Source organism: Trachurus trachurus (genome assembly GCF_905171665.1).
Source record: "Trachurus trachurus genome assembly, chromosome: 22".
In the NCBI taxonomy this organism is placed as follows: Eukaryota; Metazoa; Chordata; class Actinopteri; order Carangiformes; family Carangidae; genus Trachurus; species Trachurus trachurus.
This window is the reverse complement of record NC_139907.1, coordinates 18,835,989-18,853,248: the sequence shown is the minus strand read 5'-3', so window position 1 is coordinate 18,853,248 and position 17,260 is coordinate 18,835,989. Positions and strand designations below refer to the sequence as shown.

At 44.0% G+C, this 17,260-nt stretch overlaps 1 protein-coding gene across 4 annotated transcripts in view; it reads left to right on the top strand.

The window, feature by feature from the left end:
* The window catches only part of ralgapa1 (Ral GTPase activating protein catalytic subunit alpha 1), a 72,534-nt gene that overhangs the window by 1,405 nt on the left and 53,869 nt on the right, over positions 1-17,260 (top strand). For 3 of the 4 annotated variants that reach the window (XM_083998429.1, XM_083998428.1, XM_083998430.1), the window contains exons 2-18: positions 1,930-2,040; positions 2,150-2,199; positions 3,712-3,769; positions 4,106-4,149; positions 4,329-4,506; positions 4,745-4,851; positions 5,227-5,365; positions 5,490-5,698; positions 6,630-6,953; positions 7,217-7,396; positions 7,836-7,907; positions 8,793-8,941; positions 9,094-9,217; positions 9,619-9,765; positions 9,983-10,073; positions 10,221-10,385; positions 14,212-16,104. In XM_083998429.1, the coding sequence (XP_083854555.1) occupies positions 1,930-2,040; positions 2,150-2,199; positions 3,712-3,769; positions 4,106-4,149; positions 4,329-4,506; positions 4,745-4,851; positions 5,227-5,365; positions 5,490-5,698; positions 6,630-6,953; positions 7,217-7,396; positions 7,836-7,907; positions 8,793-8,941; positions 9,094-9,217; positions 9,619-9,765; positions 9,983-10,073; positions 10,221-10,385; positions 14,212-16,104 (4,041 nt within the window). The remainder of the gene's footprint in view (positions 1-1,929; positions 2,041-2,149; positions 2,200-3,711; positions 3,770-4,105; positions 4,150-4,328; positions 4,507-4,744; positions 4,852-5,226; positions 5,366-5,489; positions 5,699-6,629; positions 6,954-7,216; positions 7,397-7,835; positions 7,908-8,792; positions 8,942-9,093; positions 9,218-9,618; positions 9,766-9,982; positions 10,074-10,220; positions 10,386-14,211; positions 16,105-17,260) is intronic. The other variant, XM_083998431.1, reaches the window with a different exon arrangement.

Here is a 17,260-nt window from a genome sequence, read left to right as displayed (position 1 = left end):
AGAGCACTGATGATAAACATTGATAACTGCAGATGTCCCAAGTCATGAACTCCAAGAATTACATGCTCATGTTGTTGCTGTTGTCTGTGTTGCATCACTCTTTCTTGTGAAAATGTTTTTCTTTACCTACTGGAAACATTTACCTTCGCCATAGAGGGGGGCAGGCAGTTATCACTAAGAGCACTATATTTTAAAAATAAAATGTTGTAATAGAATATTTCATAGCTCATGTGGATGACTGATTCAAAAAACAAAATATTTCACTGCTTTGTAATTGCTTTGATGCAATCAGGTTGTTAAGTAACTCCCTGTTCTGCTCTGTTGATAAAAGGGAAGAACATGTTTCAACCAGAGATGCTTTTTTCCAGTGACTTTTGGTGTTTAGAGTATTGACTACAGTCTGGGCAAAAACCTGCTGAATCCTCACAGTCAAGTGTGTGGATGGCTGGCTCTTACTTGTTGACAGTGATAAAGAACAGAAGCTAAATGAACAACAGTGTGCAAAAGCTTTAGTGTAGTAAGTAAAGGTGAGGATGAATAGTTTTTATTCATCTGTTAATTCCATGCCAAGTGCAGAAAACACATCAATCTATATTAGAGGTGCTCTGCACACTGCTGCAGTTTTTCAAGGTGTTCAGTGGGTAGATCGTTCTAAGCACTTTGCATTTTTCTGCTGTGGATTTAGTCTGGACAAATTGCATCTGTCTCTTCATGTTACCCTAGTACAGTATTGTATCTTCAGTCTCCATGGAGTGCAAAACAGTCTGTCCTGTAACCCAACATTGTATTGTCACATGCACGTTAATATTTAGGGTGAATGTAGCAATTATGAAAAATAGTAAAGCGTCTTTAGGTGCTTCAAGAAAGTAACTTCTGTATAAGAGATGGCAACAAGGTCAGTCCCTGGATGAAAAGATAGAAATCCACTTGGCTGCACCACTGACACCTTACAAGGGCAAAGGCGCTATGGTACAGAGCACAGACGGCTCCTGTGTGTGTGTGTGTGTGGGTGGGTGGGTGGCAGAGTTCAGCTGTCAAATTTTAAATAAACAAAACCAGAGACTATTACCAGACGCTCTTGACATTGTGTGCATGTTTGTGTGTACCTGTATGTGTCGATGCATACATGGTCTTCCTGCTTTAGGGTTGATGTGTTTTCTCAGGTTTGAGCCTGAGCTACAGTGGTGTAGTGTTGTATCCTCACTCAGTTCAGCCATGTGTTTTATCTCAGTGTATCTGACCCCAAATGACAGTCGGTGGTGTTGAGACAGAGATTCACTCCAGAACACGTGAAGATAAACTTCTGATCCTCCAGAGCTGTATCTATCTATCTTAAAACTGTGTCTGGGACCCAGAGTTAACTTTGTGAGTCTTTTCTACAGTGACATGACACAAGTCTATTTGGGGAACTCAGATGCTGTGGTGAGGTTACGTTGCTAAAATGCTACTTCCTGTGGTGAAAAGTTTGAAACGTGTGATCTTTTCTGATCACGACTGGTTTCTTTTCTGCTCAGACTATGAAGTCGAAAACTTTTGAACTAAAATTGGATAGAGAAGAAGCTACAACTGGTTTATTTGTCAATTTCTAAATCATCGTGCTCATTGTGCTATTTTCATCCTTCCCTCTGCCTTTTACTCAATTTTTGGTCTCTGTCTGCAAACAACTTGTGTGTTGGGAGAAGAGACATGTGAGTGTCTAGCTGAGAGCCACATTTGATGTTTTGTATATACATAGTGGTGGTGCTGGTAACAGACATGTCCAAGTTTTCTAAACAAATAAGGTGAAGGATGAAAATGGGGACAGAGAAAACTGACATCAGATTTACTTTTCAACACAATTCTGGAGGACAAAGTTGTGGACAAATGTTGACCCTAGTTTTCTCTCTCCTGTTTCTGATAGTTAATTTTTTTTATCTCTCTCTTTTCCAGAAAATGCAGAGTCAGCAGAGCTAAAGCATTTCTTCGATTTGAACTACTCCCATATCTACTATGTCTTCTTTGAAAACTTTGTCACCATCGAAGTCAGCCTCAAGCAGAAAGGTAAATTTCACTGAAAGTCAAGAAGGAAACAGGACAGGCCAGACATACAGTACATCAAGCAGTGAATCATTTTTATTATACTTTGTTGAAGCTGGTCTCTGTGTTTCAGGTCATAAGTCTCAGAGGGAGGAGCTGGACTCAATCCTCTTCATCTTTGAGGTAATGAAACATAATTTGCAAATCATCTAGAAAACTGCTGGATGATGAAGTATGATTGTGGAGCTAATGGGCTACAGTGGTGTCCATCTACAAAATACAATGAACAACAACTGTGCAGTATTTGTATGTCATGTGGAATCAGGACATGGCTAAAACCTTGACAAAATGCTAAGATAAGTTCCAATAGGTTTTTTTTTTTTTTTGTTTGTTTGTTTCACATTTACATAACAAAGAACTGATAGGAGCAGAGGCACTGAGGATGACAGCTGAATGTATTTGACTGTGTCAGTAGGGATGGAAGTTTTATGCTGATTTGCCCCTTTCAGCTAGATGCTGGATTCAATGTGGCAGAACAGAGCTACAGAACAGAGCCGTGACATTAAACCAAATCATTGAAGAGTCTGTGATGCCATGGCCTCTAACTTTCCTAGGTGGTCTTGGCACCACAACACCAGCTGACACTAACCTCGGTTTGAGGCCACTGGCATTTTGCAACACTCAGAACTGAGTAGTGGTGCTCAGAGTAGCCAGGATAAGATAGCAGAGTGTCTTTGTTACTGCCGTCCATTTGCCCCTTCACACACTCCAAACATTCAGGGGAGACCTGGGCACAGAGACACTGGATAGAAAAATGTCTTTCCTTCTGATTAATGCTCATTACCCAAGAATGTCATACAGACGGAAATGTATCTAAATGTTCCCCTCACCATTAACTCTGAGCAAGACAAATGGAATAATTTATCTTGAGCCACAGCACATTTCAGATTATATCATATTCCTATCTCATCCTTGCTGATTATACCCCCGGTGCCGAGGTAAACAGAAGTTGTTTTGCTAGTTTCAGATGGATGCAGCTGTTATTTTTCCATCCAGCGCCTGCATTGTTAAAATAGGAAATATACTTGTGCCCATGTGAGCACCCAAGGACGTGTCGGTCTTAAATGAGGTGTGGTCGTGTCGTGTGCACTGTTGACACATTACTATCTTGAGGCAGCGGAAAGTGAGTGCTATTGACCAACAAAAAAAAAAAGGTCTGAACTTTACTGCACACACAACACACACTGATCAAAGTGACCTAGACTCCACTGTCTGTTGTGTGTAAATGAGGAGATCATACAGACAAAATATGTGGGTTTCTTTGGGGTTCTTGTTTTTTGTGGTTGTAAATAAAATGTTTGGCCTTAATTCAATTTTTCCCCCCTGGGGAGCAGGGGAAATTAGAGTGGCATTAGCACTGCGAGGAATGAACAGCCAACAGAGATCTCTGATTACTTCATTGCATGTTAGGCACCAAAACACTCCCATGATTAATTAAGAGACAAACCGCAACCCTTTTTAAATATGGTCCTGGTGCTGCACCCATTTCTTTTACCACTGTCAAATTTGGATAAGTGGATTTGGACACGCCCAAAATGCACTTAGATTGTCAAAATAGAGCCCATTGTCTCACAGCAAAATTCTGTCACTGATAATAATATTGTAATATTTTGTCTTTTTTTTTTTTTTCATTAGAAAATCCTCCAGCTCCTGCCGGAAAGGATCCAGAGCCGATGGCAGTTCCACAGCATCGGTAGCTCACACTCAACCTCTCTCTTGACATATGCTGCAGTTTATCTTGTATATTTGTACAGCAGATCAGATCATCCCTGAAAACTATTTGTTGCTCGATCAGGTTCAACCTGTCCCGTGTAGCCACTGACATGAGGGATGAGCTCATGTAATGTGGAGAAAACATCAGGCATCAGAATAAAGCAAAGCGGAAAATGCATTGATTGATGTTTATTATGTAGTTGTACTGGAAATACATCAGTGCATTTCCATTTTTGTGGCGATGCCCAAATGCAGATAAATCAATGTAAAGCTATTAATGTATTCTAAGTTTTAAATGACCTTTTCTCTCTCACAGGGCTGATTCTCAAGAAGCTGTTACACACTGGGAACTCTTTAAAGGTATTGCCCTGTTTCTCTGTGTTACCTGTCAATAATGGCCCTAACAGCCTAAATCTTCTTCATTTTTTCCCAAGTCTTAATTTTGGAAGGAAAAAAAAAAGCAAATGTTGCAAATTACACATACCAGTTAGGGCTCTCCTCACACCTCCTGTCTTCTTCATCTCTCACCTGCATTGTAGATCCGCCGTGAGGGTGTGCGCCTCTTCCTGCTGTGGATGCAGGCGTTACAGTGTAACGCAGAGCGCGAGCAGCTCTGTATGTTTGCCTGTTTGATTCCCGGCTTCCCAGCTCCCCTGTGCCACGGGACTCCACGCACCCTGGACACTCTGATCAACCCTCTGCTGAATTTAACAGAGAGTTAGTACACACAAACACACACACACACACACACACACACACACACACAGTAGAGTTAAACTAATAGATCGGCTCAACAAGTTTTGTTTAAAAAATAATTCATTGTTGATCACGTTTGCCAACATTTGGAACTCCATTCACCTTTTTGTGTAATCTTTACGCACCACAGCACAACAGAAACATTACACTTTTTATTGTCATTTATTATCAACAAGTGTTTGTGCTTCTCCTCTTGCAGCTCAGGTGACCCCAGAAGAGATCACGCCACTGGTTCCTCCCCAGTCAGGTGACAAGAACCAGGAAGACCTCACTGCCTACTTCCTCGAAGCACTACTGAAATACATGGTAAACCAGGTATTATCATTATTTCTTACTAACACAGCTAACACCACATGATTTCACTCTGATGCTCTGATGACTTACTAATGCTACTAATGCTGAACACATGGGAGGTTACAATTATGAAAACTATCTTGTACACATGTGTAATTCATCTGATCCCTAACTGGTATCACTAACTATGTATGGTAAAAGTTTTTATCTCTTAGTCAGACAAACTTACTTTGTTCTGCTCTTTCCTCCTCTTGCTATCACATACATCACACACACTGATAACATTCTCCCCTAAGACAATGGTGCTCTTCCCCACTTGACCCTATTTCGTGTGCGCAATGCTCTCTTCATAACACAAACTTGTCTTTGTGTGCGTACATCCAACAGGCCAAGTCTCTAGAGTGGCGCTGTAAAGAGAACCATGAACGTGGCTTTAGCTTCCTCTTTGGCCATTTCAGGAAGTTTTACCTTCCTCACATCTTCCCTAACTTCGCCACGGAAACCAGCCTCTACAACCCCATCCTGGGTCAGTACAATGAAGTCACTGAGAGAAAATACACACTCTAAATTCATTGGCACTCACTGACTGAACAGTAACATTATTGTAACCCTCTGACCACATAAATGAGGATTTTCCTCTCTCCCTGTAGATGTTCCTCCGATGCGTCCGAAGCCGTACTACAGTGTGGTTCGCAGGGAGCAGGACGGTGGTGAACCACTGTACTGCACCAAGGAGAGCTTCCTCCAGGCCCGAGTCATCTTCATACGCTGGCTGGTCTCCTTCTGGCTGGAGCCAAGGCCCAATGCACAAACACACATCCCAGGGACGGAGGGAGAGATTGTGCCCAAGAATATACAGGTAACACACAAACTGTTGTGTATTATGTTACTTATTTAAATGAGCTAAGCTGCTCGTGCTCAGATATTTTCTGGGCATTCATTCGAAATACACAAGAAATGTACAAGACATCACTTGTTGATGCATAGAGGGTTTTTCATGACAGAGACCATGCATGTAAGTGGTATAAAAATCCTAACAACGTTGTTCATTCAGTTTGTTTGTTCATCCAGTTTATCTTTTGTGTGTTTATTAATTTTCAGAGAAAATAATCACACCACCAAATAAAACAGGTGCAAAACAGAACTATCACAGTTAGGCTCATCATCCGTAAAGGAAACATGACAGGGCAGTAGAATGCGATATTTGGCACAGTCCAAAACATACTGTAAGTCATCCCTAAGTCATCATAAGTGTCACCGGTGGTCCAAAAGTGATCTTAGTTATCCCGAAGAGAAAAAGCATTTAAAATAAAACAAAACAAAATCAAACAGACATACATCTGTTGATGGTTGACATACAAGGGGAGCATGCCTCCAATGCTTTCCTCCCCTCTAAGAACACCATAAAAGATCTCCACATACTCCCAAAGATGGGATATTTACCCTTTAACATAAAAGTGAGTTTTTCCACTGCAAGAGAGTCTGACAGTCCTGCAAGCCAGACACTAAGGCTTGGTTTGGTAGTGGATTTGTTTTCCAAGATTTGGCTATGGTATGTTTAGCTTGTAACATGCAAAAAGTAATCAGGAAAAATACCAAAGATACACAGTTAGGCGCATATTAACAGTTTTATACCTGTCACTTCAATCCAAAAAGCCTGGATCTTTGCCCTTCCTACCACATTTGTAGCACGTGTCAGGATTGAGGTTGAATTTATTTCGCTGAGTTGGCATCAGTTTGTCTTTATAGTTTAAGCTCACTGTTTAACGGGTGTAAATCTTGACGTCCAGCGAGCAGCAGCCGGCCTGGCAGCTCGCTCTGCAGGTAGCTCGGAAGACAGCGGAGGAGGCGGGACCCGGTCCGATAGCCACCTGGAAAGTGGCGGGGGTTCGTCCGGGTCAGGAGGAGGCAGCATGGGGCTGTCGGGGTGTCCGGGGCTGGGGGCGGAGCCTGAGCAGAGTCACTCCAACACATCAACGCTGACTGAGAGGGAACCCAGCTCCTCCTCGCTCTGCTCCATGGATGAAGAGCAGCTGACGGACATGGAGGTGGTGAGGAGAGTGCTGACCAGCTCCAGAACCAACGTCAACTTCATCACAGAGATCTTTAGACAGGTGAAGCAGAAACAGCTGTTTTTATCGTAATTTAGATATTCCACTGTGTCACACCTTTGACTTGCACCGTAATACTATGTTATGTACTTATGTTATGCATATGTTGTATCCTAGTCCAACTGCTTTTTCAGTTCCTCAGTACATCCATATAGAGGTCACTTAGTCTTCCACCAACCATTTTCTATTGACAGATACTTAAATGATAGATATGCATTGTGAAATATGAGCTGTTGATATTGATCTGTCTCTCTCTGCCATTGCAGGCGTTTCTTCTCCCCATGTGTGAGGCAGCAGCGATGCGAAAAGTGGTCCGTGTTTACCAGGAGTGGATCTCCATGGAAGACAAACCAGTGTTCATGAAGGAGCCAGAGGAGGGTCCTTATCCCATCGCCACAGGCGGCAGCATGGATTCAGGTTCTCAGCTCGGAGACAAAGAGGATGAGGTGAGGAAGAACCTGAAACAAGTAACGGAAACCATTTCAATATTCAATAATTAACCGGGTGTGAAAGAAAAATCATCTTCATCATCTACACACACTCTGTAAATACCACCTTTTTCAAACTTTTTGCCTCCAGTGTGTAATCCAAAATTTGAGACAACTCAAAGACATGACACAACTGTTTTCAAAGGATGTTTGAAAAAAAAAAATGTTTCAAAGTACACACTATTAAGCATTAGTTAAGCATTAATTAATACTGAATTCCTCATTTATAGCGCATGAATACTCATTAGTATGTAGTAAAACATTTGTAACTGTGTTTATAAACTACATACTAATGATAATTCATGTGTTATAAATGATTAATTCAGTATTTAATGCTTAACAGTGTGTACTTATCATAGAGTGTTACCTGAAACAGTGTATTTTGTTTGCTTTTCAGGGAATGAACAAAGAGATTGACAGTGAATTGCTGGAGTACAGTGTTCATGCTGGAGTTCAGACTACACTGCAGGTATGGTTGTTAATATTTCCCTCTCCCACTGCATGGTATCGTCTCTACTCAACTTTACTCACCTTGTTTTGGTCTCCATCTAGCAGAGCTTAGATTACTGCAAGACGGGACATTTGAAACAAACCTGCCATTTAACAGCCAATGAATCACACACTGTCACCGTAGCATGTTACATTTCTGTTAGTCATTGTACTGTACTCTTGGTGTGGCCACATGTAAAAACCCTTTCACATAGTAGAGTCACCCCTTGGACGCACTGCACGCGGAAGCTGGGCGCGCGCACTGCGCGCGGCTTCTCGGGCGCTTGGGTGGTCGCACTGGGAGCATACTTCTCCTCCTCTCTCCGCGCCGGTCAGACATCGACTGCAGTCGTTCATACTCGTATTCACTCGGTTTTTCACACACACGTCATTTTAAACATGTGTCTGTGTGTCTCATGTGCAGACGCAACGGTCAAATATGTTTAGATGGACAAGCAACAACTTAATTAATCATCATTTAATTATTTTATTTTGAAAATTGACCGGATTCTCTCGCCTTTTCTGTGCCTGGTACGACCACGTCTGTCCAGCTTGACAGACGGCGCTCTCGGCGCGCGCGGCTCGCGCGAAAAATAGAAATGAACCGAACTGAAGCGCTCCAGGCGCGCGCACTGCGCTCCACAGCGCGAGATGTGCGGCCAGGCAGACCTGTTAACATGTGCGCCGAACTGAAACTCCCTCCGCTCCAGGGCGCTGCGCTTCGGTTCCGCGTCTAGTGCGTCCAAGCTGTTAGACATCTCTGTGTTTGGTATCCCTTTGATAGACAAGCAGAGTCGCTTCTATGCTGTGGAAGAACACTGAAAGACCTGTGTCACTTTCTAAGCACTTGTCTTTTTGTCTTCAGGCATTTATCACCCACTCCTCCAATGTTTTCCTATTGGAACCAGCCAACGACATCAAGATCCTTTTAGAAGAGCATGTCGACATGTGCAAGCGTGTCTTGAACATCTACCGGAGCCTTGTCATGCATGAGACCATGGACCAGAAAACATGGTAAACAGAAGCTTTGGTCACCAGTAAAACCACAGTGAATCCCACTTGTAGTTTGGGAGACACCATGCATTACCATCTGAATGCATTTCACTAGTGTTTTGTCATTAGTTTAAGAGAACAAAAACTTAACTTGCTAATACATGTGTTTGTAGGGAGCAGATCTTGTTGGTTCTGCTGAGGGTAACAGAGTCTGTGATGAAGAGACCTCCATCCATCATGCCCCAGGGCAAGAAGAACAACACATTGTCAGGCAGACTGGCTGGACCTATCTTTCAGGTAGATCACTATCACTGTATGTTTTCAACAACACAGTTTCTGAAGGTTTCTCAACTTGTGGCATAAATACTTGTTTATTAGTTGGCTACGAAAATAACAGCGAGCAAAAGCACATGATGCAATCATGGCAATCTTGTAATCATCTAATAACAAGTTGTTTTCATCTCCTAAATTCAAAATGAAGACATATGTAAACACAATTAGAAGAAGAAGTCCTGTTCACACAATATGCGATTTTATCATTTTCTCAACACCTATGTATAAGTCTAGCATTTATTTTTGAGCAAAAACCTTTAAAATCGAAAGGGTCCCATGTGTGGTTCAAGTTTTGATGAGTATGGTGTTACATTAGAGTCTTTTCTAATCAGTTCATGGCTCTCTCTCTCTCTCTCTCTGTACAGACTCTGATAGTAGCCTGGATTAAGGGGAACTTGAACGTCTACATCAGCAGAGAACTGTGGGACGACCTCCTCTGTGTCCTTTCCTCTCTGACCTGCTGGGAGGAGCTGGTCACAGAGTGGTCTCTCACCATGGAAACTCTCACCAAGGTACTACAGCAAAACAGAGAATTAAGTTAACTTTTAAAGTAAGGCTTCGCTAGTAGGGTAGTTCCTTCCCTTGATGATTTTTATTCAGAGGAAGTCTTTTTATAAATTCATAAGGTCACAAACAGTCATAAGAGAAGCATCAGTAACTTCTGCTTCTGTCTTTGTGCCATTTTTTTTGTCTCTAGGTGTTGAAACTGTGTGTGTTTTTGTTTGATAGGTCTTGGCCAGAAACCTGTACAGTGTCGATCTGAACGAGCTGCCTCTGGACAAACTCAGTGAACAAAAACAGAAGAAACACAAAGGAAAAGGTCGGTCAATCACCAGAAACCTTCACAGACCTTGTAAAGACACACACACACACAACACTTCCTAACAGCAGTTCTGAAACACAGCCAGCTTTTCTCCATCTGCTGCTCTTTGTAACGTCCACACTGACACTGCACAACGTTCCCCAGGTATCGGCTCAGAGGGCCAGCGGCAGATCGTGGATCGTTCCTTCTCTAAAGGCTGGAGCAGAGATCAACCAGGCCAGGCAGCAGCGATGAGGCAGCGGAGCGCCACCACCGCTGGTTCACCAGGCATAGAGAAAGCCAGAAGTATTGTCCGCCAGAAGACTGTAGGTCAGTATTCCCCATGTTTATATGACAATTCTCCTCGTTTGTGAGGAAAGGTGTCAGGAAAACTGAGTTATTATCCCCAATCAAAGCACAGATTTCCAGACATTGTTCTGTGTATCCTGGTAAAGAGGGCTGAGCTTATCAGGGGAAAACTAGTGCCCTCTCCTGCCTCAGTGCTCTGTATGTAGCTCCTCTTTCTTCTCACGTCAGTTTGACTCGACCTGACGTACATCCTCTGCTTTTCCCCCTCCTGCCCGTCTGTCTAACAGGAAGTTGAGGTGTGTGCTTTCTGTCATTCCCTCTTCTCGGTATAATCTTGTTTATGTGAAGCCTTCAGTGGTGTGAGAGAAAAAGTCCCAACAGTGTACAAAAATAACTGTTCTAGCTTAGAGCACGAAGATGACAACCTATGATAAAAACAAATCAGAGTATAAAGTTGGGTAACCTGAAGAGGCAGTAAGAGGGAGATAACTCTTACTGCGATGTAGAATTTAATATAATTGCATTATTAAAAGTTATTTTGGTGAAAGTAGTAATCCTGGCCTTTTACCAAACAGACCAGCCACCAACAGGAAGAACATACTGAAGCTACATTACAACACACATAGGCAGGATATTACTCTGTTCTGACATTACTACTCCTCTACATCTTAACATTAAATAATGGCTGTCTTCTGCTGTATTTGTATGTAAAATCTCATTTACTCAACCTTGCATGTATGAACATATACACATACATTTGTATTCAGATTTGAATTCAGTTATTAGGTTTAATGCCTGAGTTTCTACTTTATTTCTCAGTGATTATATGTGGATGATAGTACTTGTGTACATTATCATTGTGGACATTTGTGTGGATATTGTTGGCTGGCCTTAAAAAGTCCTCTAAAGTCAAGGTAATGTATTTACAAACCTTTAATCAAATGGACCATTTCTGAGTAGCTTCTACATGTCAATAGAAACAAATCCTCGGTCTTTTCTTACAGTGAGAAAATGATGCAAACTATTATTATTGCAGGTGCCATGTTTTGTGAGATGGCGAATGTATTTAGAAAGCACAGGATTGGTCAAATCTTTCGAACTACCTCATGTTGCAGTTGAACTGTGTATCTGCCTAACATTAAAGGACATTGAGCTCCAGTGAGTCGCAGAGCGCCAAGCTGCTCCAGGCCTCTCACTGTCTTTCTTCCAGAGTTAATCCTGTCGCACTCCTCCTTCCCCTACGTTGTCTCTTTCCCTTTTCATCTGCTTATGAACTTTCCTCTTTTCTACGCTCTCCCTTCACCTCCCTGTCTTTGATCAAATTCTCTTTCTCCCTAAAAACCTTTCTATGACACCTCTACCTCATGAATAATATTTCTAATCTATTTCCCCTTTTTTCTGTCTTTCACTGTTTTACTCAAAACAAATTCTTCTACTACCTTTGCTCCATTTTTTTTAATTTTCCTTACTTGCTCTATTTATTTAAATTTCTTTCTGGACTGAATTTTGACATGTCCGTTTTCCATCCTTTCCTTGTTCCATCCTTACCCCTACATCAAATTCTCTGTCACTTCAACCCTGCCTTCTTTCTCCGTCTGCTCTTCCTCTGTGTTTCCTTCTGTCTCACACCACTCCCTCCCTTTCTCTGTCTCCTTTTCTCTTCTATCTGTTCTTCAAATTCCTCAGCCCTGCGTAGCTGTTCTACGGGGGACTCTCTGCTGTCCTCAGCCTTTATCCGCAGTGCTAAGAGTGCTCCTGCTCTGGCTCCGCCTCTTCCTGTCCTCCTCCACCACCACCACCCTTTACTACCCCCCCTTGCCGACCAGCTGGCAGGTACACACTCTTTGCACTACCTGTCTGCCCGGAAACTGTAGTCGTCTCCACATCTGTCAGAGAGTGAACCATTATGCCTGTCATGTTTTCTGGATTTCTACCCATAAACACAGAGGCATCTGTTTGCATGTGGTCCATCAGGAGTCAGGCAACTCTTCCTGTTTTTGCCCCATAACTGACTTTGAGAAACGCTTGAACATCAAGCATGCATCATTTCCCTGAAACGATATGATCGGAATTGTTTGAAACTTTGCATGTGACACGTGGATGGTTATGGCTTAGATGGGTTTTTAATTTTGAAGACAGAGAAAATTGTCTCAACAAACCACCAGACCTCAGGTGTTGACAGAGTGCTGCCCAGGCTGCTCAACAACGTGAATACGACTGATGAATCACTTGAATCAGTTTCTGAGCAGGAAGATTAACTCTTCATACAAAATGAAGCATGTCCAACCCTCTTGTTTCTGTTTCTGTCAGTGTTTTGTATAGAGATCTAGACTGTTTGAAGGAGAATCACATTGTTGTTATATAAACTGTTAAAAGTTTATATAATTGAAGTTGTTATTTTGGTTTTAACATGGACTGATTCATTTAGGTAAATGTTTGTCTATCATGATGAGGCTGCTATCAAAGATAGCTGATAGCTGTTGCTTGGATTTTATTCTATGAATGTCACCAGTTTTATTTTATACAAAGAGATTTTAACTGGTAGACAGCGGCAGCTCATGTGTCTCTGTAGCTTTCATGATTGCTTGAAACTCGGCCTATCTGTGTTCCTGTCTGTCTGCTTGTTTCTCTGCCCGTTTGCCTGAATCCTCCTCTCATCCACCTGTATTCACATGTGCATGTCCCCGTGTCAGGTCCACACTCCTTACACTGCCTTATACAATCATTTATTTCCCCTTTCGTTTCCATTCTCTCCTTGTCGGCCTTCCTCACAATGATGCCTTGTGTGATATTTAATTAAATACTATTTAATCTTCAGGTGGCATTGAAATTGACTTGATAATACAGTGGCAAGAAAAAGTGTGTGAACTCTTTGGAGTCACCTGGTCATGGGCAGTGATTTGTGTGCAGCAGATTCATGAGCAGATGTTTGTTCATCGTTGTTGATGAATACCTGACTATATTTGACAACTTTCAACATAATTTCAGGTCATTTCATTTTCTTGCCACTGTCTCTTTTGCCAGCGTGATTTTACCGTTTGCTGCTTTTGCTGTGCGTGGAAATCTCTTTTTTTCTGCTTTAAAAGCCACGACAAGCATGAATGTCATTAAAGAAGAAATCTAAAGGAAGTTTTAAGTTTTTATTTCTGTTTTGGTCATAAATGTGTCTTCTGTCTTGTACCAGTTGACATCCTGTTAGCAGGATGAAGGTGATGAAGTTGTAACAAACTGCTGCTCTGACAAGTCAACTGTATCTACTACTACTATGCAAACAGATATTGATTTTCAAACTAAACAAACTAATAAACAAAGGGATCTAAATGAAAAGTCTCAAAGGTTTTTTCATACAAAGTCTTGACACCAGATTTAGCTCTAAGATCCACTGATGTGTAATATCAGGATGTCTAATGTTAATCCAGTTTACATTTGATCTTATTCATGACTCTAATTTGCTGGAGGACTGGAGATGAAATGGTTGTGGCAGCCTCTGTTTTTGGAGGAAAGATTGTCAGTATGTATCCTTTTTAAGAAACATTAACTGAAACGTCCTAGTGGTATGGAGTAAGTGTGTGTATCTATAATACAAAGCTCTTAATGCACCGTTATGTGTTATTTTCTAACCACTTCAGAAACTGTTTTCCATGCTCATAATCATCACAGCGCAGTAATGGCTACATTTGAGAATACTTTGTTAATGTCTTTGTGTTCGCAGGTTTCCATTCAGTTATCTTTTTGAGACTTTGTCCATTCAGTTTGTCCGTTGTTGTGCATTCACATGTGTTCATTCCCATTTTCTCCGTACTAACCTCACTCCCCCGTCCTCCATCTTTTTTTCCTCCGTTAACAGACCTCGAGGACCCGCCGATCACGCTGACGTCCCGCGCCTCTCGGATGCGTCACTCCTCCCAGAGCGACGAGGCCCCTCCCACCTCCTGCTCCGAGGTGTTCCAGGGTGTGGCGTGTGACCTGGACACCCCGGCCCCTTCCTCCCTGGCGAGGAGCAGCAGTGCCTCTGACATCATGGAGCCTTTCATCGCTGAGCGGGTCAAAGGTGAAGACTCTCAGAGGAGTCCCTCTTCAATCCCGAACCCCCACCACCACCACCACCACCACTCTACAACTTCCTCCTTACTCTCAGCCAGCAGCCACGCAGCTCAGCCACTTCCTCACACTCGCACTTCCCCCTCTCCCACCCCCTTTACCTTCTCCAATGGTGTTGTTTCCTCAGAGGGACAAGATGATGGTAGTGCTTATGACCAGTTCTGGCCCCAGACAGGTTCTCGCAGCCGCGGTTCTAGCTCTGATTGGGTAAGCGACTGGGATTCTGCCTTCACCGCGTCTTCTGAAAAGGTAATCGATGCAGAAGAGGGTGACGCGGGAGCTGGGGCGGAGGAGGAGGATTTATTCACCTCTATTAGGGACTACCTTACTCAAAAGGGAGCGGAGAGGAAGGAGGAGGCTGGAGAGAGGGAAAGTCCTGGTCATAAATTAGAGAACAGTGGTGCTTTACCTGCACCGGTGCAAGTGGGGGTAGCTAGAACACAGATAGAAACCACAGGACAGGTGGGGGAGGCAAGACAGGTGGTGAGAGGGAACAGGCAGCCCTGTACAGAGGACAGACAGGTAAGTAAATCAGTGAGACACAGCAGCGTCGACTCGACAGAGGAGAACGAGGCAGAGCAGCGCAGCATCTACGAGTGCCTGGAGTTGCAGTGTCAGTGGCCGTCGCCAAACGCTAAGGGAAGTGCCAGCTTAGAAAGAAACGGAGGGGAGAAAAAGGGAGGAGGAAATGCAGGGAGAGAAGCAGGATGGGAAGGGAAAGGTGACACATGGAGGGAAGTAGGAGACAAGAAACAAGACGAGAAAGAAGCCTCAGGAAATCAGAAGTCCAGTTTGATTAGACAGGATGCGAACGTAGAATCTAGTCTTGAATCAAGTCAAACAACACAAACTTCAGATGCAACTAAAACCAAGGTGCCTCGCAGCATCACCAAGAGGCACCACTCTGGGGGGGTTCACGTCAGCTTCCGGCCTTCCACCGAGTCGGTCCAGTTCCACAACCCTCTGGAGAGTAAAGAGGCTCACTGGAAAGCCCGGCTGCGGCGCCTCAGTCACTTCCACACTCACAGCCACTCAGCAGGGGAGAGGCCAGGGGCCGGAGCCGGGGCGGGGTCAGGGGGCAAGATGGGAGCAGGGGGTGCAGGTAAGTTCGGCTCAGCGGCTGGGAGCAGCCACCGAGCAGGGGCACATGAGAAATTGATCTCTGGGACTGTTTTGGAAAGCAGCGGGGCAGGGGGCACAGCGGGCGCCGGAGGCCTGGAGAACCGGGCCGGGGGGGAGGGGGACAAGGACAAACAAGCTCCCGGATCCTGCGTGGGGTCCGGTCTGGGCCCCGAGGCTCAGGCTCACTCCGACGCATTGTCAAGCAGCTCAGGTTCCTCAGGCGTGACGTCAGGGGTGCGCGGCCGCCTGGGACGTTCAGCCTTGCGATCTCGAGCCTCCCGCTCGCGCTCCCAGGAACCGGGCAGCACCGCCTCACGCCACCACCAGGGGGCCCTCCTGGGTGGCGTCTATAAGACTGTGGTGCACGCTCTGTCCTCCAAGCCCCGGCCCCGAGGTCAGGGCTCGTCCCAGGGCTCGTCGCCACAGCGGCAGGGCCGAGCTGCCATGGGCGACGCATCGCTAAGAGACCTCTACTCCCATGTCCTGGGCTACTTTGGACGAAAGACAGCCACGCCAGGTGAGGGTTGCAACGAACGAAGCGCTCATAAAGGACACAGCAGCTGTGGAGAGACAGATACTCACAAAACACAAACATCAACAACTCTCTTTTCCTTTTTGGCTGTTTTTAACTGGTTTGTTATGATGGAATGATTTTTTTTTTTTGGCTGACACTCATCATCTTGCTACTGGACTGAAATTCAACTCCCTGTTGATGTGTTTCCTCTTGAACGTAGCCCCCTCCTTCAGCCTGCCTCCTGTCAAAGGACCCCACCCCTCTTCCCATACCTTTTCACTTGTTCCTCCACCCAAGAAGCCCCTCCCTCCTCCTTCTATCTTCTTTCTTCTAAGGGTTTTGGGATTTTAACCTCTTCTCCCCCTTTCCCCCCCTTCTCCACATCCTCCATCCTCCACGCCCTCCTCCCGCTCCTCAATGTTGCATGCGGCCTCGTCGTGCCTCGTCCTTCGCCTCCTCCCCGGACTCTGGCCCCTCGTCAGCTGCACAAAAGGAAACAACAATCTACAGAAAACATGAGTGCCTGTAGAAATAAAAAAAAGCACCAAAAAGTAGATATGATACTCATCAGAAAGCCCCATTTTCCATCTTCTAAGACCTTCTTAGATTTAGATTTATGAGTATAGACTCAGAGGTTTAGTTTGTAAAGGATCGTTATTTTAGAGGAGTAAACAGTCTCATCTCTGTCTAGTGTGAACATGTTGCTGTAGTTCCTCCTCAGGCCACTAGAATGCAGCCTAAGACCTGATGTGAAAACGGCTTAGTAATCTGAGTAACGGTAGCAAACACATAGAATTTGAATGGATAAGAAAAGGTATGCACATTCAAATCACCAATCTGAAATGGTTATTTGCCTTGCACACTGCTTCAGGATAATCTCAAGGTGATTGGTAAACTTCACATTTGAATCAGCAGTACCCTTTTTCTATTCATTCGAATTCTCGGGTTGGAAAACTGCCGGACTGGGGTGAAGTCATTATAGCCTTGATGATCAGACGCTTGTTGTGAGCACAGCGATTCATCACCTGAATCCATCTTGATGTGGAGTTACTGTTGCACAGCCACATTTTCTTCTTCTCTAGGTCTGTTGCTTGCCAACTCTTGTTCAACTGTACCCACCAAATCGTTTTTTGCACATTTGTTTGGTTTGTCTACTTTT